Genomic DNA, 27,851 nt, shown 5'->3' with positions numbered 1-27,851 from the left:
GCGCCCACCTTACCGTCCGCATCGCGCGGAGGACGGTGAGCAGAGAATCAGTACCTGGGAGCTGTCCGCGGTGCCGAACCAGCCAGCCGGCCGACAGCTGACGGTAAGAACACACATGCGGGAGGGCGAGCCCGCGCGCGCGCGCGCACACACACACACACACACACACACTCACACACACACAACTGGGGTTTATTAGCATTAGCACAGAAACAAACAGCGATGACACTCATAATGTAACATGTATGTGAGAACGCTCGTGTTCTGTGTGGCGGTCGCCAGAGCCCACAGTTGGTGGAACCTGTTGATGGCGGCGGCGGTGTTCTCCTGAACACACGGCTGGAACAAAACGCCCAGAATGTAGTGGTACCGTAATGTTGGGGGCGAGGGAGCTCGTTAGTAGCAGGTTAGCCGGCCCAGGAGAGGTTTATTGACCATCCATTCTAACACCCACACCAACGTAGCCCACTAGCGCTTCAGCCAGCTTTGCGATGACCAGGATGTAAACGGTTCCGCTCCGGTCCGCGTTAGCCTCACCGGCACCGAGTGACGCGCCAATGAAACGCAGGTGTAACAACATGTGACGTGGTAACGCGTAACATCCCCATCACCTCCAGGTATTCTCGTTGTTACCCAAGGACCCCAGACTGCGACCCGGCGACGGACCCGGGACGGCTAGCCGCCGGCGCCGTCTAATTCAGAATGTGGGCTCGTTGTCCGAACATGACGTTTGTAATCACACATTCGCTGCTTCTGCCGTGTGTTTCCAGACAGTAACGTACTTTACAGCTGTGAGATCTTAATTGCATCCACTGGGACTTTACTTAGTGGTAACAGCCTTATTACAGATATTGTCAAAGCGGAACACGCGCCGGTGTAATTAACGTTAATGAGGGCTGCATTCCATTTAGCCGGGCCACTTCCAGCACGTTCGCTCGCTGGTGGCTCCGTCCTGCCTGGACATGTCAGGATGTCCTGAATTTGACAGTGTACCGGCAGTGGGGTTAAGGAAGCTGTAGATTTTTTTCCTGCAGTAAAAGTACCAAAAATATTGAATTAAAATTAAAGCATTACAAGACTGTTTTTAAACAGGCTTGGCAGGGGACAGTCTTACATGCACAGGATGCTCATTCCAGAGTTTGGGGTCAGGAAACGAAAAGTCCTGCAAGAAAAACAGAATTCCCAACCGCAGTAAAAGTGTGTGTGTGTGTGTGTGTGTGTGTGTGTGTGTGTGTGTGTGTGTGTGTGTGTGTGTGTGTGATAACCTAGTATTCAGGTTAAGAGACCATGACCCAACAGGACCCTCATTCCAGTCTTAAAGGTGCAGAGGTCAGGATTCCAGGAATCTCTCCCTCCCCTAGAACTGCAGCTCTCACGCTAAGGGGCTGCTGTCCATGGTGCTGACTGGATCTGAGGACTTGTGCTTGATGAAGTGGGCTGCACATTAAACACAATGACTGCAGAGTTGGAGCTTGATGAGAGGCTAAGAGACGTAGCCAGAGATCAGTTCTTTCAGTTGTTCGGCTGCAAATCAAGAGAAGGTCCCTAAAACCTTGGTTAACAGAATTTCTTACAAGTATGCCAGCATCTCAGAGGACCGCACGCCATCTCGCTCGTTGAAGTCGGCACACCAGAACACACAGGGCAGAGGTTCAGACTTTGGCTCTTAGCTTTCTGACGAATGCAGGTCAGATATGACGATGGGATGCTGAGCAGAGGTCCTCTTGCATCCAGCACCCCAGCCCACCTCCATGGCGTCTGAGCAACCGCTACTCTGACTCCGTCGAAATGATTACGCCATTATGTAATCAGTCAGAGGGCAGGCGGTGACAAATGAGGAAATGTAAATTAGCTAATTTGCACTTAACAGGGAGAGGTTACAGGATAACTGGCTGAGGGACGCATCAACAGTTTTTTTTGAAGATTACCGTTGACAGGACCCGTGCAAATATTCACGCCAGACCTGGTTTGAATATGGCGAGACGCTACCTTCCCCTCCCGTGTGTTCTGAGATTTCCAGGAGCTGGAATCATTAAGACCAACTGTATGCAGAGTCACTTTCCAGGTTCCCCACAGCGACAGTGTCAGCCAGTAGATAAGCAGTAGTCTTAGCCAATCACAACACAGATTACTTCAATCCTCTCCACATGCCTCTGTCTCTCTAATCACCTTATCCTCTTCAACCTGTGCGTCCCTCTCATACGTTGGTGTGTAGTCAGTAGCGCAACAGGAGACTGGAAGGTAATCCAGTACCGCAGCCCAAGAATTAAGTCTAGCCTCAACAGTGTGTGACTGGTTGTCGTCTCAAGAATGTGGTTGTGTGTGTGTGTGTGTCATCACAGTAAAATATGGTCCTTGAGACGGCTACGGTAGCCGGTGCGGTACTCTGGCAGGTGCTTGGGTGTCTGTGCACAGGTAGCGCTGCGGTGCGGAGCAGGCGTGTGTGTTGGGGATCAGCTAGGGCTGAACAGACGGCGGGTGTAGAGGTGCACGCGCGTCTTTGACCTGCTTTTGTTATCGTTGGAGCTGCGCAGTAAAACCAACACAGCAACTTATCACAGTTCCTTTTTGAATCTTCTCCATCACACTTCAGACTCCTGACATGGCGGATGGTAGGACAAAGACGAATCAGGGAGTGACCAGTTCGATTAAACCAGTGTGATTTACGTATGATGACACAACCACCTTGTGTTTTGAAATTTTCGGTGAATTATGCAGACCCTCACTTACGTCTGATATGATTGCATACATTATATGGTACTGGTATAACCATGTAGTGTGATATTGTCACGTGTCTGCCAGTACTCAGCTCTAGTCATGATCGCGGGGGTACGGCAGTTTATTGAGTACTTTCAGCTCGGGGAAACTGCTGGTATCCCAGAAAAGGTTCCAAAGAGGACTATGTGGAAGTGCTGGTCCTGCACATCGGTAACCCCTGGCCCACTTTGAGCCCTGCTCAGAAACAGAGACTGGTACCTCTTATGCAACGTAACATAAAGGATCAGGTTTGAGAAAGGCTTGTGCAATAAAACCGCGCCATTTTGTAAATATCAATATTCTGATTCAAATGAATTCATTGCAGACAGCTGGTCCTGTAGCGGGCGTGTGGTTTGGTGGCGTCGCGGACACAGAAAATTGCCACGTGGGTTCACCTGTCTGGCAGATGAATAGAGGGGAGAAGTTGAACCTGAGCAGGTCTTCATGTTAACTTGACCTGGGTCAAGATGCAGTAGGTTGGGGTTCAGAGACACAGGCAGTCTGGTGATGAACTGCTAGTATTTAAAAAGTTTAACAGACATTCAACAATACACAAGAATGCACAGAAACGCTGCCCAAACATTTTTTAAATTTGTATTTGTGTGTGTGTGTGTGTGTGTGTGTGTGTGTGTGTGTGTTTGTGTGTGTAGGTGAGGATGGCCAAGGTGAAGCAGGTGGGGTTGTTGGCAGCAGGCTGTCAGCCCTGGAACAAAGACGTATGCGCTGCTAGCGGGGATCGCTTCGCCTACTGTGCTACCCTCGCCATATACATCTACCAGGTAAAAACAAACCGTCGACACAACGACGTGGATCGCATGTCAAGCTCTGCGTGCTTGGCTCAACAAACAGCTGCATGCTATCCAGCATTTGATTAAAAAAACCCTGTATGTCTTTAAATCTTACAATTGCTCTCTTTATTTTATTCTATGTTTCATTTTGTTATTCTGTATTTGAATTTGCTTCGGTGTCCACGTACTTGGCTGAGAAACGGAACTCTAAGCACAAGCCGAACTTGATCAGGTCCCCCACTCAGAGAACTTGGGTCAGTGCTGGAACTGAACCACCGAATCCATTTTTGTCAGTGCGTTGTGCACTACTATATAGTCACCTTTTTTTTTTACTTCTCCTACACATTTGCCACGACAGAAAAAAAAAACCAATCTTCAGTGTCTTTTTCTCATTCCCTTTGGTTTATCTCTCCTTTTGACTGTCTTTATCTCCCCGCTAGTTGGACCAGCAGTACAATGAATTCAAGTTGAGGTCCATCATGTCTGAACACAAGAAGACAATAACAGCCATCAGCTGGTGTCCTGACAACCCCGATCTGTTTGCCTCGGCTTCTGCTGATAACCTGCTCATCGTGTGGAATGTAGCAGAACAAAAGGCTGTAGCAAGACTAGACAATACGAAAGGTAGATGGATGATCCACACCGGCTTTTATTAGTCCTGAGGGTGTGTGTGTGCGTGCATGCGTGTGTGTGTGTGTGTGTGTGTGTGTGTTAAAGGCTGGGTAACATCAATGTCCTGCCATCTGTAAAGCATCACAGCATCTCCTCTTGTTTCCCAGGCATCCCTGCGTCAGTCAGTTGGTGCTGGAACTCTACTGACGGTGTAGCATTTGTCTCCCAGCGTGGGCCACTGTATATTTGGGTCTACGGGGGTCCTGATCCCGGGGTCACAGTACATAAAGAGGCCCACTCTTTCCTGTCTGATATCTGTCTCTTCAGATGGCACCCCACCAAGAAGGGCAAACTGGTATTTGGGCACACAGATGGAAGTTTGTCTATTTTTCAGCCAGGTATAGCTGTTTACTACAACTTCCCCTCTTCTATGTCTGGCAATATTTATGTGAATTACCCAAACTGTGAGGCCCCTGTCATGGCTCTGTAAGCACACACACACACACACACACACACACACACACACACACACACACACACACACACACACACACACACACACACACACACACACACACACACACACACACACAGGAGCGTTAACCTCGCTGTCGTCTCCCGTGTAGGGTGCAAGAGTCAGAAGCATGTGCTGCGACCAGAGTCTTTAGAGGGGACGGATGAAGAGGACCCTGTCAGTGCTCTGGAGTGGGACCCTCTGTCTACCGACTATTTATTAGGTGGGATACAGTTGTTAATTTAGTTTTACTCTTTAATGTAGCACAAAAAAAATCAATGTAAACAATACATGTATATATGTATGTATGTATATATATATGTATATTTGTATATGTGCTATGTATATGTGTGCAAGGAAAACCAAAGAAACCCCAGGGGACTTTTAGTGGGTCTTTCTTCAAGACTGTCTTGCGTGATGCTAGCACACACCATGAGGAAGCAGACCAATTTAGAAGAACACGGCAAAAAACAAGCAAGGCGTTGTCATAATAACTGTCACGTATTACGTTCATTTATGAACAGTAGGAGTACAGAGTGCAGAGCACAGGGTACATACTGTACATGAGAAGCCTACCATGTAGCAGTAAATCATTCTGCATTTTGTAGTACAGTTATAGCCAATGTGTTTTTAGTAATTATACATTAATACCAAGAAAAAAACATGCTTGTAATACAACACACACACACACACACACACACACACACACACACACACACACACACACGCAGGGTTATTGGTGATGACGTCTAGTACATCTCTGACTCTAATAACCTCTACTGGTGCTACATGGTGACGGCGTTCTCGCTCTCCTGCAGTGTCCAACCTCCATAATGGGATCCGGCTGGTGGACAGCGAGGCCTTGGCTTGTATCACGTCCTTCTGCTTCCCGTCAGCTGCTGCATCGGTTCAGTGCCTCGCCTGGGTCCCCTCTGCACCAGGCATGTTCATCACTGGAGGTAAGACTGAATGTGTGTGTTTTCATGTTGGATATGTGTGTGTGGGTGAGTTTAGGGTTCTTCCCCTTCCCCTCCCCGTCCACCTCCAACACACCAGTCTGGGGCCAGTTGCACCCACAGGGCTGATATCTACAGCTACGTTCAGGGTAACTTGCCGCTCTGAGTCAGACCTAATGGCGGTCCTGTGCTCCAGCATCATGGTGGGTTGGTAGAATACCTGACAAACCCATAGATCCCTGTTCAAAATGGCTAACAAACTGATAACACAGCATTTGTCCCCTTTATGTCCTGATGTGTCACAGGAAATCAGTTGCTCTCTGCTCGCATGTTGCTATGGCACTTGATTGTGCAAAATACCATGTAGAGCAGGGGTCCCCAAACTTTTTTCTGTGAGGGCCACATAACTTTCCTCTTCTCTAATGGGGGGCCTAAATGTAAAAATGTCTTGTTTCAGAAAGCCACACTACCAAATAACCCCCTCTGGGTTCGGGTCTAGGTTTTTTTTCTGGGGTTGCCAGATGGAGGCACAGACTGCAGAAGGGTGGACTAGAAAGTCACGCTTTATGCGTGTATGAAATAGTGACTGACTGACTGTGTTCACGCCAAACGGCAATGTGAGCTTTACTCACGAATATAAACACACTGATCCAGCGATCAAATTCGCACCAATAAAGTGACGTGAAAATTTGCGTAGTGTTTGGTGTGAACATTCGGGCTGCAACTAACGACTCTTTTAACAGTCGACTAGTCACCGACTATGAAAGGATTAGTCGACTCATCGGATAATTATTAATCTTTTCTAAAATTTAGCATGAAGTTGATTTAATTATGTGGCGAATGATAATAAACAAAAAAAGATGGGGACAATGAAAAATACATCTTTTATTGAACACTCATTAATTTAAAACACGTTTGTCAGGCACAGTCTCATAACGCCAGAGCTCTCTTTTATAGCGAAAACACGCTTCTAAAATGTACCATGTGTGTCCTAAAAACCGTATGAATGTTGAACCCTTGAATCTCACCGTTTCCTTCAACTGCCCGACGGGCTTCTTGAAATGTTCCTGCATCACCGCCATGACACCAAGGTCTGCTTTGCAACCTTTACAAGTAGTCTTTTTATCCAGGCTAAAATGCCACCAAACTTTAGAAGTTTTGGTGCGCGTACCTGATGTTGACGCCGCGTTCCTGAATGTTACCGCTCAGAGACAGAGACGCTACTGCGCATGAGCGACTCTCGGCAGAGATCATAATCAAGAGAGATGCCTCACTCTGTTGGAAAAACGCGTCTGGCGACAACAGCGGACGATGGAATTCATGGTCGATTTTTGTGGACAACGTCGACTAATCGTTGCAGCCCCAGTGAAGACACCTTAATAGTTAATAATGAAAATAGTTCATAGCTAGTTATCCATTTTATTATCAAATACAAATACACTCATGGAAAAAAAATCAAAATGCGTCTCTGGGATTGTTCAGGGGGCCGGGCCAAATGTGGAGGCGGGCCGTATCCGGCCCGTGGGCCATAGTTTGGGGACCACTGATATAGAGTGTTATCACCTGGCGTCGTCATAACATATCCTTGTGTGATGATGTCACATTCTCCTTACTGGACTGCCTTTATCTGCCACCAAAGACAGGAACCGTGGGGAACCTGACAACCTCTGATGCTCATTCAAACAACCTCAGACAAGTAACTGTGCCATTGGACTGCAGCAGTGGACGCACCAGGTGTGAAGGGGTTAACGGTGAACGGATGTGTGGATAATTGAGGACCAGAGATTCCTGACGCGAGGGTTAGATTAGCTACAAGTTAGCACTGTTCACAATGACTCCCAGCAACGTGCCATCGTCGTGTGGACGTTCACATGGATACAGGTTTGCTTGAAGCAAAAGATGTCCTCTCTAAAGACGTGCCCATTCTAAAGACGTGTCCATTCTAAAGAGATGTCCCTTCTAAAGAGATGTCCTCTCTAAATAGATGTCCATTCTAAAGAGGTGTCCATTCTAAAGAGATGTCCTCTCTAAAGAGATGTCCATTCTAAAGAGATGTCCATTCTAAAGAGGTGTCCATTCTAAAGAGACGTCCTCTCTAAATAGATGTCCTCTCTAAAGAGATGTCCATTCTAAAGAGATGTCCATTCTAAAGAGATGTCCATTCTAAAGAGGTGTCCATTCTAAAGAGACGTCCTCTTTAAATAGATGTCCATTCTAAAGAGATGTCCTCTCTAAAGAGGTGTCCATTCTAAAGAGATGTCCATTCTAAAGAGGTGTCCATTCTAAAGAGACGTCCTCTCTAAATAGATGTCCATTCTAAAGAGATGTCCTCTCTAAAGAGATGTCCATTCTAAAGAGATGTCCATTCTAAAGAGGTGTCCATTCTAAAGAGATGTCCTCTCTAACTAGATGTCCTCTCTAAAGAGATGTCCATTCTAAAGAGGTGTCCATTCTAAAGAGATGTCCTCTCTAACTAGATGTCCTATCTAAAGAGATGTCCTCTCTAAAGAGATGTCCATTCTAAAGAGGTGCCCATTCTAAAGAGATGTCCTCTCTAAAGAGATGTCCATTCTAAAGAGGTGTCCATTCTAAAGAGATGTCCTCTCTAAAGAGATGTCCATTCTAAAGAGGTGTCCATTCTAAAGAGACGTCCTCTCTAAATAGATGACCATTCTAAAGAGATGTCCTCTCTAAATAGATGTCCATTCTAAAGAGATGTCCTCTCTAAAGAGATGTCCATTCTAAAGAGATGTCCATTCTAAAGAGGTGTCCATTCTAAAGAGACGTCCTCTCTAAATAGATGTCCATTCTAAAGAGATGTCCTCTCTAAAGAGGTGTCCATTCTAAAGAGGTGTCCATTCTAAAGAGATGTCCTCTCTAACTAGATGTCCTCTCTAAAGAGATGTCCATTCTGAAGAGGTGTCCATTCTAAAGAGATGTCCTCTCTAACTAGATGTCCTCTCTAAAGAGATGTCCTCTCTAAAGAGATGTCCATTCTAAAGCGGTGCCCATTCTAAAGAGATGTCCTCTCTAAAGAGATGTCCATTCTAAAGACGTGTCCATTCTAAAGAGATGTCCTCTCTAAATAGATGTCCATTCTAAAGAGGTGCCCATTCTAAAGAGATGTCCTCTCTAAAGAGATGTCCATTCTAAAGAGACGTCCTCTCTAAATAGATGTCCTCTCTAAAGAGATGTCCTCTCTAAAGAGATGTCCATTCTAAAGACGTGTCCATTCTAAAGAGATGTCCTCTCTAAATAGATGTCCATTCTAAAGAGGTGCCCATTCTAAAGAGATGTCCTCTCTAAAGAGATGTCCATTCTAAAGAGACGTCCTCTCTAAAGAGATGTCCATTCTAAAGAGACGTCCTCTCTAACTAGATGTCCTCTCTAAAGAGATGTCCTCTCTAACTAGATGTCCATTCTAAAGAGGTTCCCATTCTAAAGAGATGTCCTCTCTAAAGACGTGTCCATTCTAAAGAGGTGTCCATTCTAAAGAGATGTCCTCTCTAACTAGATGTCCATTCTGAAGGAAAGGTGCAGGTCCAGGTGCAGTTTCAGACGGGATTGTGTCCGTTGGATCGTTACATTTGTGTTTGCCAAGTACGAGGACATTAATCTCTCATCGTCCAAACAATTCTTACCATTTTAGGATCTGAAGATGATCTCAGTCGTGCCAGTAAATGTGCTCTTGAGAGCACAAGAAAATGATTCAGCACATTTTTCAATATGGCAGACACGTGTGGGTGCTAAGACCTTTGATTTGTCTCGTTTGTCTTTGTCAGACTCCCAGGTCGGGGTGTTGAGAGTATGGAACGTGTCTCGCTCCACGCCGTTGGACAGCTTCAAACTGAAGAAGACCGGATTTCACGCGCTGCACGTCCTCAACTCCCCTCCTGCTAAGAAAGGTCAGATTTAGAATGACAGTCTTTGGGCTCATCCTACAAACATGAGACACACTGCTGCCACACGCCGTCGCATTTATTCTCCTTTTAACCTTTCTTGTGCCAGGCTTGTTCCCTTGAGCTCCTCGAGCTCTTTGGCCAAAATAGCAGCACTTTGTGAAACATTACAGACGAAACAGCAAGAAACATTAAAAACAAAAATACAACCGTGCGTCAGCAAGTAAAAGAACGGCCTCATGTTCCCGTGGTGTTCGTTGTGTGAAAGCGTCCGTTTTTACGCTGAAGCCTTGCCTTCAAGGACATCTTTGTGCGTTTCAGAGACTGAACAATCGACCAATGTTATTTTTTCATACTGCTTTGATGGCGTTGGGGTACAAAGCAGCCATTCACACGCTGAGCAGGAGCACTGTTCTTCCTGTGAGGCCTCATGTGATGAGCTCACTCAGCACTCCACCCCTGACACGCGTTGGAGACTGGCTGCTCGTAATTGTCTCGGTCGGTGTCCTCAGATTTCTAGAGCAGCACAACAAGGTATGTTGTATTTTTTTTGTTTCTTTTTCATCCGCAGCTCAGAGTTCCTGTTCTCCCAGTAGAAGTCAGCACACCAGCTCTACCAGTGAGGCGGTGCCGCCTCCGACCCTGTCGCAGAACCAGTCCTTCTCTCTGCCTCCTGGCCATGCAGTCTGCTGCTTCATGGATGGAGGGGTGGGACTCTATGACATGGGGGCTAAGAAGTGGGACTTCCTCCGAGACCTGGTACTCTGAATAAACTAACTCATAAAATCTGCTCGTGGCTTAGAAATGTATGAAAAAAAGGTTTTTATTGTAGGGCCTGAAAGAATTTATGGTACGCGGTGGTGGGGTGGTGTGGTTTCTGTCTGTGTGCATCAAGGGTCACGTGGAGACCATCTTTGACTGCAAGTTTAAGCCTGATGACCCCAACTTGCTGGCCACAGCCAGTTTTGACGGCACCATTAAAATCTGGGACACAAACACGCTGACAGCTGTTTACACCTCCCCCGGCAATGAAGGAGTGGTTTACTCCCTTTCCTGGGCACCAGGTACACACACACACAAACACACACACACACGCACACACACACTCATGCTAGTAGGCGACCATTTTTAAGACGCCAACACTAAAGAATTCACAAATTTACTGAGTTTTATCCTGCAGACACTGTGAAATGTCTTAAGCTTGTGTGAACCACGGAGCTTTTGAGCTCTGTTTCTCATTTTCAATAACTTAAACAGTCCATTCCAGATATCGACGAATGGTGCAGAAATAACTTCCTACTTCCACTAGGTGGTGTTGCAGTGCACACACTATCAGTAAATACATTATGTTGCTCTTAGTCATGAAAGGACAACACGGTGATTTTGATGTAAATCAAATATTTGCTACATCAGTCTTACTTCCTGTAAGCACTAGGTGGCACTATGACAAGACTGGCAGAGGTTTCCAGGCTCAGACTCCCATCAAACATGCAAAGTTTGAAAAGTGACTTCAGTTTTGACTCTGCTTGGTTTTCTTTTCCATGCTGAGCGCATTTGAAGAGGGTCTGATGAATCCCCGTGCAGGAGTCAAGTCGAAGAACGACCCCTGGAAGTAGCAAAGAAGACACAAAAAAAGAAAAGCTAAATGGTGGACATTTGTTTTTTTTGTTGTTTTTTTTTTATATGAGTGAGATAACTTTGACCCAGGGGTGTCTGAAAACACTGTCCGCCAGAATGTTTCACGGCAAATTTGGATCTGCAGCTTGTGAAGAGTCACCTCAGGGGTCACGAACTTTTATCCCACATTCATGTCCCCACATTATAAAGAACAATAAAAAAAACCCAACTCATCAGGGATCACTTATCCACTGTTAGTATTATGAAACACAATATCATAAATTAAGTAATATATTTATATAGGCCGCTGTGTGTGTGTGTTGAAGGAGACCTGAACTGCATCGCAGGAGCGACGTCTCGTAATGGAGCTTTCATCTGGGACGTCAGGAAAGGAAAGATCATCACCCGCTTCAACGAGGTTGTTTTTTTTAACCTTCTGCCCTCTCGCCTCTATCACCAGCGTGTCTCTAAGCGCTGCTGCTTCGTCCGTTTGAGGAGGAATAATTGATGTGGGGCAAGTACGGGCCACTGACGGTTGTCTGACAGCCTGGTGTCGCCTGTGTTGTCGTCAACTAGAGGAAAATATAATCAACTTTGCTGACAATCCCTCAAACATTTAGCTACAGTCGTTTTCTCAGCTTGTGGTTGTTTCTGAAAACATTTGCTGTCACTGTGCGGTCACGCAGTATTGCTCTGTCCACTCTGACATCTTCCATATTTGGCAGTGACATCCTGTGTCTCCCCCTGCAGCATGGTAAAAATGGTATATTCTGTATATCATGGAGCCACAAGGATTCCAAGAGGATTGCCACCTGCAGTGGTGATGGATTCTGGTAATTGGTGTCTTTTCTTGATACATCAAAGTGAGGATACATTGACATTTTCTTGAAAAAATAGTTTTTAATATTGATGTATCTCGAAATTCTCTATCTTGTATGTTTACCAACAGCATCATTCGGACCATCGATGGTAAAATTCTCCACAAGTACAAACATCCTGCAGCTGTTTTTGGCTGTGACTGGAGCCAGAACAACAAGTAAGAGCTCGACCGCACAGCTGTTTTTCTCAGGCTCTGTTCAGACGTGGCACCGAGGTGGGTCCTGGATGGTCGGCTCAAACGGCACTGGGACTTGATCCCGTAGTCCACCTTCTGAGGTGATCTCAGCAGTCCACACGCAGCCACATTCTGTAGCGGGGCTCATTGATGAACCGTCAACTCAACTTTGTGAAAATACCAGTACATACTTGTTCGCGTGGCATCATTGTCCTGCATAATTTTTGTTCTTTTTGTTATTATTATTATTATTACTACTATTATCATCACAAATACACCTCTGTAGTCAGATGAGCCTGCAAAAGATCTACAGGGAAACTTTTCTTATTTCACAAATCCATGCACATGCATTATTTCCCTCTTATGCATGAAAGCCCACACATTTTTGGCTGATCTTTCCTTTGAGCCGCAGGATTTATCGTAAACAAGACAAATCTGTCCCTGTCCACCGTCAGTGGAGGGCAGAACGCACCATGGGTTCATGAATCCACAGCCAGAGACACGGATCTGCTTGTAGTTGGAGGGTAGTTTATTACCTCACACTCTTGACAATGCAACACATCCGTTCTCTCTGTCTGCACACGTTCTCTGCTGCTGTTCAGCTGTGACGTCCCCCTACTCCTGCTCCTACGAGAGGGATACAGCTTTTTCTTCCTATTCTTCTTCTTTTTTCCACTTCCCTGGAAGCAAACCCACGGATTCCACTTCTGGCCTGCTAGTTTCCAGTAACTTAACTAAGTAATGAAACTGAAAACCCCTAAAATCATGCAATACATTTTCAAGCTGCTTGGATAGTGAAAAATATTCACGAGCAATATTTTATCAGATAAACGCCTTGAAATAAGTCAAATTTGACTGTTGCGTTTCAGCACAGGAAGTGCATTAGTGGTTGAAAACAGTGCAAGTGATGTGCGTGCCTCCCTGTTTGTGGAGAAGGAGGGGAGCTCGAAGTGATCAAGATCAAGTGGTAGAGACAGGAGCTGGAGCCGCGTGTGGAGGTGCTTTCTAATGAAGGTGTAAACACACGCACTGAGGGCCAATCAGCAGCAGAGAAGTGGCAGCAGGTCTGAACAGAGTCTCACTGGTGTGCAGACGCTGCATCCAGCTGCTCGTCAAAAGCAGGACCTTTTAGAATTGTTTTTTTGTTTTTGTTTTTATAATAATTTGTAGCATATTTTGACATTCAGGCACATCTGTAGTTTTCACTCATGGGTGAGCTTTGTCTCTGTTTCCCTCCTCCCAGGGACATGATTGCTACAGGCTGCGAGGATAAGAATGTGCGCGTGTACTACCTGGCAACCAGCTCAGACCAGCCACTGAAGGTCTTCACTGGGCACCTCGCTAAAGTGTTCCACGTCCGCTGGTCTCCACTCAGAGAGGGGATTCTGTGCTCTGGATCTGATGATGGGTGAGTAGAGACACAGACGGCTAGGTGTGTGATATGATGTCATCAGCATTCAGTGTAAGTTATCAACATGAATAATTTTCAACTGGGGCACCACGGTGGTGCAGTGGTTAGCAAGAAGGTTGTGGGTGGAGCCCACAACCTTCTTCTCCATGTTCTCCCTGTTCCTGCTGGGTTCTCTCTGGTACTCCAGCTTCCTCCACAGTCCAAAGACATCAAGAGGGGACCAGGTTAATCCAGACTCTAAATTGACTGTAGGTGTGGCTGGGAGAGCCAATGGTTGTCTGTCTCTATGTGTTGGCCCTGCCATGGACTGGTGACCTGTCCAGGGGGAAGGCTGCTGGGATAGGCTCCACCCCCCCCCCCCCCCCCCACACACACACACACAACCCTTATCGGATAAGCGGTAGAAAATGGATGGATGGATTTTCAACTGAGGAGCTGCACGGTGGTGCAGTGGTCAGCACTGTCGCCTCACAGCAAGAGGGTTCCAGGTTTGAGTCCCGGCTGGAGCACAGGGTCTTCCTGTGTGGAGTCTCCATGTTCTCCCTGTTCCTGCGTGGGTTCTCTCTGGTACTCCAGCTTCCTCCCACAGTCCAAAGACATCAAGAGGGGACGAGGCTGATTGGATTCTCTAAATTGACCGTAGGCGTGAATGTGAGTGTGAATGGTTGTCTGTCTCTCTATGTTGGCCATGCGATGGACTGGTGACCTGTCCAGGGTGAACCCTGCCTCTCCCCCGTAGCCACTGGGATAGGCTCCAGTCCCCACAACCTTAATAGGAATAAGCGGAAGAAAATGGATGGATGGATTTTCAACTGCAGCAAAAAGACACAGGATGCGAACACAATTGGAGATGCTCTTGTTGCTACACCTGTACTGTATGTGAATGCGCCTGTATTTTAGAGGGTGAAAACCACTATGACTACACCACTGATTCATCATGCTGAATTTGTTAAGATGGACTTAATGTGTGTTTGTGTGCGCGTGTGTGTGTGTCTGTTTCTTCAGCACTGTTCGTATATGGGATTACACCCAGGATGCGTGTATCAATGTTCTGAGTGGTCACACAGCTCCGGTCCGAGGATTGATGTGGAACACAGAGGTTCCTTACCTGCTCATCTCAGGTAATTCCACTCAGAACGTGTTTACAGAAACCTGCTTTTCTTTATGTGATCAGAGTTGAGCTGCTTCCTCGGCTGCAGGGTGCAGCTACAGGTGCTCAAACATAAACCACATGGGCACTGAAGCATGCGTGGCTCTTTTGCATATCGAGCATTTGAGTGTGTGTGTGTGTGTGTGTGTGTATATATATATATATATATATGTGTGTACACATACACACACACATATATATATATATATACAGAGAGCTGAGCTTTTCCATATCTTGAGCAGCAAAGAGAGTGTTAAGCTCATGTTTCCTAGAATTTCATTGCAATGTCAGCCTTTACAATTATACAAAATTATTATTTTGTAAAACAGTATAACACAACCTGTGTATTCCATGTATATTTCAATTTAATGTGGCATTGTATGTTTAAAGTACTTTATTGTAACACTTTGAAAATGCCATGTAAAAATGATATAGAACTCTGCCTATTATTGCATCAATTGATAGTCTGAGTGTAAAATATGCCTCTTAGTGACATCTAGTGGCAGTTGTTGGGACCTACACCCTCACCAGCTTACCAGTGTTCTCATGTAGAGGAATTTCATGCCCAAATTTTAAAATGACCTGTTCGTTGCAGCTGATGTAGTACTCATAGTACTTATAGGTATAGATGGGTTTTTTGGGGGGCAAAATCAGCAACCCCAATGGCATCAGTCACGTTTTTTTTTTTCTAAAAAAGGACACAGACCTTTAAAGGTCTTTAGAAGAACCATTACCAAAATGCTAATTGCGCTCTAATAAACTCTAATAAACCTCATCATAAAATCTGCTGACACAAGATGCCACATTTCTGTGTCAGAGAAATGAAACAGGCACGGTTGGATCAGGTCGTGCTTTACGTGTGTTGATGTTTCCTGATAAATGTATCGTCTCCCTCTTTGTTGCAATCAAACTACAAAATGCCATGATACTCTCACAGGTTCTTGGGATTATACGATCAGAGTTTGGGATACGAGAGATGGCACGTGTCTGGATACGGTGTATGACCACGGAGCTGATGTCTACGGTAGGACAGCGTCAAAGGAACGGCATGGTTGTGGGATGAAGTTCAGTTAACACTGTAATGTGAGCTCAAACAAGATGCAACATGCAGTAAACAAAGGTTTTAAAACTGACTTGAAGATACACAGCCCAGGTTGTGGGGCCCAGGGCTCGAAGGTTTTAGAGGGGCCTTTATATCCAGGACTTGAGACTTACCTGTGACCAGTAAAACAGTAACATTGTACCTCTGGTTTCTGTTCATCAATGTGTTGACCAAACGCTGTGTTTGTAGGTTTGACCTGTCACCAGAGCCGTCCGTTCACCATGGCCAGCTGCAGCCGGGACAGTACGGTGAGGCTGTGGTCTCTCACACCCCTCATCTCGCCCCTGCTGCTCAACATCCTCACCGACCAGCCCTGGGAGAAGATCATCGGAAACACTGGTGAGAACAGGCTCCTGCTTGTCCCTCTGTTTTTTCTAGAGGTTGTTTTTAACCACGCTGATCATGTGCCTCTGCAGACACAGCTATGGTTCCAGGCTCGCCGCCGCTGCTCTGTGGTAAAGTGTCCCGGGACGTTAAGCAGGAGCTGGATAAACTGAGCTCAGACATCAGAGCCAAGAAGCTTCGCTGGTTCTCTGAATGCTTTTCGGTAACTACGTGGTGAATGTCATTGGTGCTGGTGTGTGTTACTCTAAGCCTAAGCCGTGGTCACTTTCCTCTCTGCTTGATGATGATAATAAATCATGGTTGTATTTACTTGACCAGTATTGAGCGACCGCGGTCCACGGTGAACCGCTGATTAAGTGGAATCTTTGTGTTTGCTGTTCGGAGCTCTGCTCGTCGTGGATGAGACAAACAGTGCCCTGCTTTCACTGAGGACCGGAGTGAGAGCCTTACTGAGCAACCTGGAGCCAAATACTGCCTTGTTAAAGAATGAGTACAAAAACTGCAGAGAGAGATTTATCATGGCAGGATCATTTGTGCTGGTGCTCAGTTGAGGGCTGGGGCTCATGGAGTCGTTGGAGTTCAGGGTACTTTACCGCCGTACCGAGCAGCTCTGATTCTCTGTGGGAAGGCTAACGTTAGCCTGTACGAGCGCCACCTATCAGCCAGTGACGTGCGGTGAGGTTCATGGCTGGTGAGGCACTGACTTCATCACAATCAGATCTGTAAACATAGGAAAGAAAAACTGCATTTAATAATAAAAAAACAGACAAAAACTGTTCTCCATGTTTTGGCTTCTGTCAGCCACAGCTTCTTTGGCTACTTTAGCGTGAACCTCCTGCTTCGATTGTAAATCCAATTTAGAATTTTTTTTCAGCTTAGAAATGTAATCCTCCATTGTGACATTACGGCCACCCGGGAGAAAAGAAAATAAACTGAATGACTGCACTTGACTTTCCTTACAGTAAATTGGAGCGCGCTGTCACTTCTTCTGCAGCGGAGCGGAGGAGGCGCAAGCAGAATCCCTGGGCTCACTAGCGCCTCCTCCGCGAGGCAGGAGAACTGCGTGCCTCACCCGGCACCTTTTCGCAGCCGTTTTATGATCGCTCAGCACAAGAAACACGTTACACACCGTGTTTACAAGAACACTATACATTATTTTCACCAGCTAAACTATAGAGAAGTAGTTTATATAGCAAAAGTACTTGAACATTTTAATAGCGACTCAGAAAGAGACAGCAATACGGGCTCACTGCGGAGCAAGCAGCACAGTTAGCCGAGTCATTGCGCAGTCCCCAGTGAGGCGCAGCTGCCTGGTGCCGCACGGCTCTTCTCAGTCTCAGAACGATAAATATGAAAAATGGGTGATTTTGAATAAAAAATAACTTAAAACTGGTTTAGTTAAAAGCAAAATATCTTCATAGTACAGCTCAAAGGATAAATACAATAATTACATTTATTTTTTCTTTCCACGATGACCGGTGAGGCACGGCCTCACTTGCCTCCCCTGACCGCACGTCACTGACCGCAGCTGCGTGCGTCGTTAACTCTGCCCGTTTGATCACCAGCAGCATCCGGTTGGTGTGAGGAGCGCAGGCCTCTCAGCTGGGGGGATGGTCTCTGGTAACCAGTAACCCGTCCACTAGTTTAAAAAAATGCTACATTTTAGGATTTTAGGATCAGGTGAATGGCTGAATTTCTTTGCTCTCTTGCTGTACGCGGGTAAATAAACAAGCCAGTGCGATGCTTCCAACCACTTTTTTCATTCAACTGAAAACAGACATTGTCCTACTGATGGCAGCGTAACTGGAGCCTCGATGCTGTGTCTGTCAAACGCTTCGTGACCCGATGATCCCACTCCAAACAGCTCACAGTTTTTTTTTGTGTTTTCCTGTCTGGTTGACCAAAGGCTCGTCTCCCCAGCCTGGAGGCTCAAGCTGAGCTACACATGCCACAGCATGGCTGGGAGTGAGGTCGGGCTTGCAGGGAGTGGGAAAGCGCACTGATATGGAGGAAAGGGGTACACACACAAAAAAAAACAGAGAACCATTGCGAAATGATCTTGTCTTAATTCTCTTGGAATAACGAATTCTAACTGAAAATAACCTGTGAGTCATTGCCCTGCCCCAGGTTATGCAACACACAACTGAAGAGGGATTATGTATTCAGCTGAAACGCTGACTTGTTTACTTCTGTAGTCCAAGATTCTTACGACACACAGAGGACTTTCACAAAGCCTTGAGCCTACGCCGGGTTGGGACGGTGACATTTCCCGCGGTGTGTGTGCGGTTTCGTTTTTGTCTGTATGAAACTCATTTAAATCAGTGAGTCAGCAGAAGACTGCGAGGGTTTTTCTCTTGACTTCGAGGAAATGTCAGTAGAAGTCTACCTTTTATTTCTGTTGATGACACAATTAGATGGTCAGAAGTTTTCCTCCGAGCTAAAATGAATGTCCAAAGTAAGTCAGTCAAACTTCCAATTTTCTCCGCCTCATTTCAAGTTTTGGCTTCCCTCTTCTTTGTTTTCTGCGAGTGATGGAATGTAGCCTGCGTGCATCGCTCTGATTTGTATTAAAATGTACATGTTGCATTTGTGTTTGTAAGCGTGTGTTCTGTAAGCATTTGTGTGTGTTCTCATGACAGCCTCCAGGGGGCAGCAGTAACCTGTGGGACTTGGTGTCAGTTATTAACGGCCAGGATGACTCGCTGCTGCCGGGCAGCTACAGCAAGGGAGTGATGCACATGAAACACCTGCTGAAGTTCAAAACAGTAAGTCCTTGCGTGCGTGTGTGTGTGTGTGTGTGTGTGTGTGTGTGTGTGTGTGTGTGTGTGTGTCCAACGCCACAGACCAGCAGCCTGACAGGTGTCTGCATGGATAGAAAGAACATAGAAACACTTCAGACACGCGTGTGAAGGACAGCGTGCATGTAAACAGTTTTATTTATCTGCTTGTTATTCCACAGGCATACGTCACTGTACAGGCTGCATGAGTACCACCTCTTCCTCCCACATTTCCAAATTCTGTCCATCCATCCATTTTCCCCCGCTTATCCTGTTAAGGGTCACGGGGGGGCTGGAGCCTCTCCCAGCGGTTTTTGGGTGAGAGGCGGGTTTGAGCCCCGGCTGCAGCACGGGGTCTCTCTGGGTGAGTCTGCATGTTCTCCCTGTTCCTGCTGGGTTCTCTCTGGTACTCCAGCTTCCTCCACAGTCCAAAGACATCAAGAGGGGACCAGGTTAATCCAGACTCTAAATTGACCGTAGGCGTGACTGTGAGAGCCAATGGTTGTCTGTCTATGTGTGTTGGCCCTGCCATGGACTGGTGACCTGTCCAGGGGGAACCCCACCTCTCAACAGGATAAGCGGAAGAAAATGAATGGATGGCTGAATTTTGAAATGAGACGACCATTGGTCAGACATTAGAAATGTGACAACACTATGTTTGTACAGCTCCTGGTTTTGTACATGGTTTATTTTTTGCTGATTAGAAAAAAAAGCAAGAAGATGCCTTTCAGACCCATTGGTGTGATTTTGGCTTCAGGTGTTGTCCTCTTCAGATATCTGAATATAAAGGTGTGTTGAAGTTACTTGTCTTTTTGACTCTTATTTTTTTGTGTGTGTTGTCTCTCAGTCTGAGGCGCAGGAGCTCACTATTGTCAAAATGTCGAAGTTTGGAGGAGGAATCGGGGCGCCCAGTAAAGAAGAGCGGCTGAAAGAAGCAGCAGATATCTATCTGAGACTGGGACAGATTCAACGATACTGTGAATTAATGGTGGAGCTCGGCGAGGTGTGTGTGTGTGTGTGTGTGTGTGTGTGTGTGTGTGTGTGGAGGCAGATGCCCACTGTACACCAAGCCAAAATAGTGCTGTTGGAGATGGAGAGCAGCCACTGTCGGCTGTTGCAAATGTCTTTTCCCAGCTGTGAAAACAAATGTGGGAGCAATAATAATGATGTGCGATCACGACATTCAAGAACAGCATTGGAAGTCAGTGGCTTAAATGCTCTTTAAAAAAAATAAATATCATATTTCTTTCAAGAACAATTTAACGTCCTGCTAAAATAATGATGGTGGCAGAGCCTGCAGATGAAGGCACCGGTTGGTGAGTAAAGGCAGAATTTGCTTGTAGGACTTCTGACTGAGTGGAGGGATTGTGAGAGTGAGGGCATCATCAGAGGAACTGCTGCTGTTGGACAGCCACAGGAATCTCATCAATCAGGTGGCTGGCAGAGACATATATAGGAAATGTAATAAATTGATAAGTAGAAGTATTTGTCTCTCTTGCAGTGGGAGAAGGCATTATCTGTGGCTCCAGGAGTTTCCATGAAGTACTGGAAGAAACTCATGCAGAGGTGAGACATGTTCCAATTCAGCACTTTCAGCTTTTCATCTATAAATGGATGAATGCAATCATGCAGATGAAGAGGGGTGGGCACAATGAGGGCACAGGTACAGTGTAGCAATTAGCTGCTAGCAATTAGCTGCTAGCCCTGCTGCGGTTATTTGAATGTTGCTGTCCATCCTAGAGCCAGAAGAGAGAGGTCCTTTCTCTCCTCTGTGCTGCATCAGGGACTCCCTTGGAGACCGGCTAACTGCTAGTTAGCTCAGCACAATGACTGGCAGACGACGGGCAGGTTAGGTTGCTGCGTCAACTCACTGCCCTCAGCCAGGAAAGTATTTCTGGCAATGAATCTGATTGTAAAATTAAACGTCCAGCATATTTAAAGGGATTTGGTAGTGAATGCTAGAGCCAACCCTCATTTTAGTGGTGGAAGAGAAGACCAGGAAATAAAAAGCTTCCTTGGTGACTTTTGACAGAAGTATGCTAACCATGCTAACTTGCCCATCCACTACCATTCATTGTGCTAAGCTAACTAGTGGGCGGATGGGGTCTGTCTTGCTCACTCCAGAGGACAGAAGGGCATTTATTCTTCTGTTGCCCCTTCATAGATGAAACTTGATGAGCTGGAAGTTCCCCGTCTTCCAGGTGTTGTCCCTCAGACTCCCTTTACATTCCAGGAGAGCTGACCAGCTGATGGCTGAGGATAACGACGACGCTATCCCATACTGCATCGCTACAGGAGACGTCAAGAAACTTGTAACATTCTTCACGAGCAGAGGACAACTGCTGGAGGCCTTGCTAATAGCACAGGTACTGCAAGACTATGAATGAGTTCCTTAGCTTGTGCAGGGCTGGATTGCAGGAGATCTTCAGATGGTGCTACTTAAGAATGTAATATTTTGGGAGGATGATGAATTCAGCTTCATTTTCAGGGAGCGTGTGAGGGGAACATCCGTGCACCTCAAAGCTCCTCAGTCAACCACACCAGCAACGACATCGACAACAGACAGCAGTACCAAAGGTAACGCACGCGCTCCCACCGACGCTGACACTAAGAGGCTGAGCACCCACTATGACCTTTAACCCCTATAGATGGGTTTTGAAATGTTTTTAAGAATATCATTGCAAATGTATGAGAAAGTCAAGTTTGCAGAACTCCTGCTGCCAAAATGAAAACTTAAACACTGTTTTCCATCTGTCCTTACTGCGAGTGCGCCTCATAAAATATTTGTGTTTAGTTTTGTGGTTGAGTGTGTTCTTCTGTGCAGTCTAAATTAATAAAGTCAAGCAGAGGATGGATCAACCAATCACAGTGTCTAAAACCCCCCCTTAGAATGAGGTCACGTGTGCGTCATCATGTCCTGAGCTGACGTTTGATGATCACGATCACTCTCTGTCCAGTCTACTCTATAAGGTGTGTCAAGAACTAGCTGAGTGGTACTTCCAGGACGGCTGCTCTGTCCTTGCAGCATGCTGCCACCTAGCTGTGGACAACATCAAGGTACACGCTTGAGTTTTCTCATGTTTCCACTGGCAAAATGTATCTGTGTGCATGTACAATGTGCGCACGACTGATGTTTTTCATCATTTTGATGTAACAAATGCAACGTCACTGGCATAACTGATGAATCCCGCAGGAAATAACCTGGTCATCATCGTGTGCTCAAATGGGAAGGCGGTGACACGCCTGATCACGTGGACCATTTGGGTTTTGTAGTGAACAAGGAAGGAAGTGGATCAGGGTCGTTCACCTGCTAGGTAGCTTGTCAGCTTAGACAGAGGGCAGGTTTAGGGTTTTTTTATGGGTCGACGGGTCGGTGTCTGAGCCTGATGGCATGGGCAGCGTCCGTGCTGATGGCTGCCTGTCCAGGCATTTGTATCAGGATGCCCCGTTTGAGACGGCACCGGCTTGAGCGAAACCCTCTCATGTGAGAACGGAAGGTCTTCACACTCTTTTGGTTGTGTCACAACAGCATGCAAGTCTGACATTTAAAAGAACTTGATGGGGAAAGCTCACGAGCCTGTCACCGAAGCCAGATGCCCCCGTCAGGCCAACTGTAACTATAATCAAGCTGTCAAGGCGGAGTGAATCGAGGCTGCCTGGACGTACTTGTTGATACTTTGCATCTAATAATCTTGTTTGTCTTCATGTTGTTGTTTTTTTCTTTCAAGGCTCTTTAGCTTGGTCATTGATAATATTTTTGAAAGTCATAACTTTGCTATATAGCTTGTTTTTAGTTGTTTCAGTAATTTCTTATCACCTCTTACTGCTGATGTAAATAAGTGTGTGTGTGTGTGTGTGTGTGTGTGTGTGTGTGCGTGCGTGTGTTTCTGTGTGTGTGTGTGACATCTCCAGTTAGCCATATCCAGTCTGATCCGTGGTAATGAGCTGGAGTTAGCTACATGTGTGGGTATAGTCCTCGGAGATGCAGCCAATCAGAGCACTGCTTACTGCCTTGAACTCCTGGCCAGGAAGTACATGACCACGCCAACATGGTGAGACTCCATTCTCACCTCCAGTCTAAAGCTATCACTCTTTCCTGAGCTCAGATGTAACACCATATGTGTCACTCTTTAGCCTTGCTGTTATCGCCATCACGAATGTGCTTTTACCTGCTAGACAACCTTCATGGGCTTCATAGTGTTTGCCATTATTTTGTTATCTGGACATTAACTTGAGTTTCTAGATGTAAAAAAAAAAAAAAAGAGTTTGAGTGTCATTAGCTTTGCTGACAAAGCCCTGGTGCATCGCTACTCTCAAACCTCCTGTAGTCACCATGGAATCGTCGTGTTCGACCTCTGCAGTGGTAGTCGTACAGCGAGCAGTCGATCATCAGAATGTCTGCTTCTTATTCAGGGAGCTGTCAGCTGATCTGCTGGCCATGATACCTGAGAATCACATTTTACTGGCTAAGGTGTGTGCGTTTTACCCAGGAAGTCCTGCAGAGATCAACCAATTCCATGAAAGGGTGAGTAGGCCGCCATGAAGCCTGAGTCTGAGTGCCTGGTGGTGCTAATGCTCATGCTAGGTATGGTTATAAGATAAGAATTACAATATGATGATGTGTTGTTGATCATTCAAGTGCGGTCTCCCCTCGTTGGAGGAGTGTAAGGCCTTGGCAGAGGAGGCCATGAGTGAAGGAGATGTGTTTTCAGCGGTTAAGTTTCACCTTCTGAGCTCGGAGCCGGAGGACGCCCTTCAGATCGGAATAGATCACGTTAAAGGTACTGACGCCTCGAGTCACGAAGGGAAAACTAGTAGCAAGTGATGTCACATCTCCACTTCTCCTTTCGGCTCACTGCTGTACCCTGGTGGCTTTAATTCTGTTGTTCTCTATATAATAGAATCCACTGGGTCAATCGAGCTTATTCACTGTATGATTTCGAGTGCAGTTTACATGTAAACAATGCTCTGCAGCATCTAAAGAATGAGATTCCAATCAGAACATTTCTCCATGGTTGACGAAGGTGCACAAACACACACAGACATGCAGGGTACATCTACTCAGTCTCTGTGTTACACCGGAGGTGTTAGGTCGTAGTAAATCAAAAACATGCTTTCATTTTCCTCCTCACCAGAGCAGCTGTCTGGATCTGATTGGACGGTGGACCAGGTTCAGCCAATCCTGGACCTGATGAGTTACATCAGAACCGAACACCTCATCATGGCCAAGTTGACCGAGTAAAAACAAGGGTTTTTCTGTTACACTGTGACTTCCTGTGAGTTGTTAGACTTGGGCATCACTATAGAAGTGTGTGCGTGTGTGTGTGTGCGTGTGTGTGTGTGTATGTGTTTGTGTGTCCAGAGCTCGCAGTGAGCTGTTGATCCTGTGTGGTTACATCGGGGGTCTGCTGGCCATCAGAAGACAGTATTCTGGCATTGTGCCTGCACTCTATGAATACACCAGGTACACACACACACACACACACACACACACACACACACACTAAACAAAACCAGAAATAAAGACTTTATTTAGAATGGCTGCTGCAGTAAAAGTTTGAAAGTTGTTTTCGTTCATTCACTTGTGTGTGTTTCTAATCTCGTCGGTTCAAAACAGCAAAAATACTCTTAAACTGGTCTCTCAATACGCCGGCTCTGTTTGATGAAGATCGCTCGGTCCCCAACTGATGCCTCTCCAGCTGACTGGCGTGTGCTCCTTATTAAATCACTAATAAGTCTGAAAAAAGTCTTTGAGCAAAGCTTTAATTTGTTGTTCTGAGTGCTTTATGTGCCAGCAATGCCTTCCTTGTTGTGACATCAAGCTTGTCATGCAGGAATTGGGTCGTAAGAAATAAAAAATTCAACCGTAATCTGTCTGAATGTGGATTACCGCTGCGTCTGTCAGAGCAAACACCTCGATTTCTTTTCTGCTTGTCAGTCAGTTGTTGAAGCGGAGGGAGGTGTGTGTTCCTCTGAAGATCGAGCAGCTGTCTGTGGAGCTGGATGCCTGGCGGACCTGCACACAAAATAACAGCAAGTAGGTCACACACACACACACACACACACACACACACACACACACACACACACACGCATACACGTACACAAACAGAGATATTTTTATGAAAATTAATGGTATTAATTACACCATGAAGTACATAATATTGTCAAAGAAACCCACAAATGAGGATGAATTGGGCCAACGGTGCCAGGAGGTTTAAAGTGGAGCTGCAGTGATGCAGAGCAAAGCCCCGCGTGAGGCGGCTGGTCACACGTGGTGCAGGTGTCTGAGGCTGTTCATGGGGGACGTTCTGGTCTCTGTGGTTGTCAGTGCCAGAACTAGATCTTTGTAGACAAAGGGGGCCACTTCCTCGGGGTTCTGGGCTTGTGAGGGTTGCCTCTTGGTTGTTAGATAAATTAATCAACCACACATCCAATACATGAATTAACTCTCAGATGTATGTAAAATATGTAACTGCCCAATTGTGTTTTTTCACTCAACGCAAAATCGTTAGAAAACTGTCCAACTGAAATAGAGGCCCGTCAATGAGGTGCTCATTAAAAGAAATGTGTGCTTCGATTGCAAATGAGGCAACTGTCAGCGCCAGTGCGCGTCCACCTGCAGAGCTTGTGGTCGCCGCCGACCTGCTCTGTCATTCTGTTTGTGACATCATCATTGAAATGTTCCTCCAGACAGACGAGCGTCTGGATAGCTTTCCATCTCTACTGGACTCAGTCAGACCACCGAGGTAATAACCGGCCCGCTCTTCACACCGCACACCTTCTTCCTCTGTGGGCGTTGGATCACGCCGCCTTAACGCCACGACTGGTTCTAAGGCCTCTGTCTTTTTCTCCTTCTCTCCGCATCATTCCGCTCTACTTTACTCCGGTTCAGTTTATACAAATCATAGTCATCACGTTCAGATATTTCATTCACGTCTAAATCAGACAACTGTTCCACCATGACCAACGATTTCCCCCGGTTCCTCCATGGCACAGATGGTTCACTCTGAGAAGTTCAGCGTGACTTCTGCTGTACAAAACCTGCCCCCCCACAGCAGAGTGAGGATCCTCACAAGCATAGTTTCACTATTTCTTTCTTGTGTGTGTGTGTGTGTGTGTGTGTGTGTGTGTGTGTGTGTGTGTTCTCAGCACTCCTCCATCAGAGTGTCAAGTAGAGGAATTCAGCCTCCTTGAGAGGAGACTCCAGCCAGCAGACATCGGTATGAAGGCTTGTAAACAGCAGATCAAATACGGCTCATGTAAGAGTTACAGGAAGGCGATATCAGGTGACCCAAGCGTGACAAAAAATATACGTTTGTCAGTGCATCCATCTCCACAGAAAGGATGATAAATAGAGGACATTCTAGGACAGACACTGCAAATACTGCATACACTGTATATACTCCATGTACTCCATGAGAATAAATATATATTGGAGTCAGTATTGAGGTTTGGAGGGAGAAATGAATGATTACTGACTGTATGTGAGGGAACCTGAGCTCACCCCCCCCCCTCCCCCCGTTAGTCTTGTCTGGTGCAGATTATGTGACGGGCTCAAACCTACCAAGCCACTCGGATGTCCAGCTGTCCTGTTTCACTGGTCACAGAATCCAGGTGTGTGTTCCTGTCATTCCTGCTTTAACTCCACTGATGCGTCTGGATCCTCATGAGTTTCTCCTCCCTTCCTGCAGGGGCCAGTGTTTTTACTGGAAGATGGTAAATCAGCGATTTCCCTCAACGATGCTCTGATGTGGGCAAAAGTCAACCCTTTTTCCCCACTGGGAACAGGACTCCGAATCAACCCCTTCTAACACACATACACACACTCACACACACACACACACACACACACACACACACACACACACACACACACACACACACACACACACACACACTCTGAGCCAACAAATGTGGTGACATCAGCAACCCATGCATTTGTGATTCTGTGAAAGCTCATGATTTGGGTCGTAGACTGTAGGTAAAGCTGGACGCCATGGCGGTTGACCAGCGCTGACGCAGAGATCTGGTAGCACCGCCGGTCACAAGCGTCAGCGGTGACTGTCGCTCTGCTCTTGTTCGTATTTTAAAATCATTGATTCACACACTTGTCATCACTCTGCGCTCCGTCACAAACATACCGCCCCTTCTGTGAATGACTGACAGAACCGTATCCGTGACGACCATCCTCTAGACTCAGCATGCACAAATATGGTCATGGCTGTGTGGAGAGTGAGTTCAACCAACACACCCGCAGCTGCTCAACACACCAAGTCTGCTCCATTGGCTGAGGCACTGATGCAATCCATCACGTTGGAAAAAAACGGAGCAGGAAAAAAAGAAACTACATCATGAAGGAATGTAACAAAACAGTGAAAGGATGGCGAGAATCACAGCCAGCGGGATGGGAGTGGGGGAGTCATTCATCCCGAGGGCGGAGGAACCAGGCTGAAAATCCCCTCAGAACCAAACCCCTCAAACCACAGCTGGAACACCACGTAGTCATGGAGGCACCAGCAGACTGGAGGAGATGAGATGATGACTGGGCGTAAGGTGAAGTAATGACCCCCCCCCCCCCACATCACCCCTACGCAGCCTGGAGGGAAGGCAATCGGGTTCCGTTGTCCATCTTTAGTTCAGCCTGTGGTAGATTTTGATATCAGTTAGCTTCAATGTTTCATGACAAGAACGTAGCGCAGCTTAGCCATCAGGCGTCATTTGTGACAGGAGAATTATCGAATGAGACATGCAAACGGTTCCATTTCTTTCATGCTTGTACAGACAGGGTATACAAATGAATGACTTTCTTCCGTTGTTGTAAAGAAAAGAATAAATCATGGCGTGAAACTGACGGGGACTGAGACTG

The 27,851-nt window shown here is 46.3% G+C and overlaps 1 protein-coding gene across 2 annotated transcripts; it reads left to right on the top strand.

The window, feature by feature from the left end:
* Window positions 1-27,851, top strand: wdr17 (WD repeat domain 17). 2 transcript variants are annotated; one of them, XM_086210472.1, is made up of 32 exons: window positions 1-103; window positions 3,408-3,536; window positions 3,986-4,169; window positions 4,325-4,555; window positions 4,784-4,894; window positions 5,490-5,630; window positions 9,410-9,532; window positions 10,098-10,285; window positions 10,422-10,590; window positions 11,470-11,561; window positions 11,894-11,976; window positions 12,093-12,179; window positions 13,441-13,605; window positions 14,614-14,729; window positions 15,696-15,782; window positions 16,050-16,199; window positions 16,277-16,407; window positions 18,845-18,970; window positions 19,830-19,985; window positions 20,484-20,548; window positions 21,216-21,348; window positions 21,471-21,559; window positions 21,940-22,039; window positions 22,895-23,034; window positions 23,396-23,507; window positions 23,622-23,763; window positions 24,118-24,220; window positions 24,345-24,446; window positions 24,921-25,019; window positions 26,135-26,205; window positions 26,511-26,599; window positions 26,677-27,851. In XM_086210472.1, exons 2-32 carry the CDS (start codon window positions 3,414-3,416, stop codon window positions 26,794-26,796), a joined length of 3,828 nt encoding a protein of 1,275 aa, XP_086066598.1. In that variant the 5' UTR covers window positions 1-103; window positions 3,408-3,413; the 3' UTR covers window positions 26,797-27,851. The 2 variants fall into 2 exon arrangements, 1 of the variants encoding a protein (XP_086066598.1); XR_015117518.1 differs by lacking the exons at window positions 26,511-26,599; window positions 26,677-27,851 and having other exon boundaries at window positions 24,925-25,019; window positions 26,135-26,151.

The sequence above is a fragment of the Aulostomus chinensis genome, chromosome 8 (genome assembly GCF_037954235.1).
Source record: "Aulostomus chinensis isolate RoL2024-O1b breed Wild chromosome 8, RoL_Achi_v1.0, whole genome shotgun sequence".
Lineage (NCBI taxonomy): Eukaryota > Metazoa > Chordata > Actinopteri > Syngnathiformes > Aulostomidae > Aulostomus > Aulostomus chinensis.
This window is presented reverse-complemented; position numbering and strand designations above follow the sequence as displayed.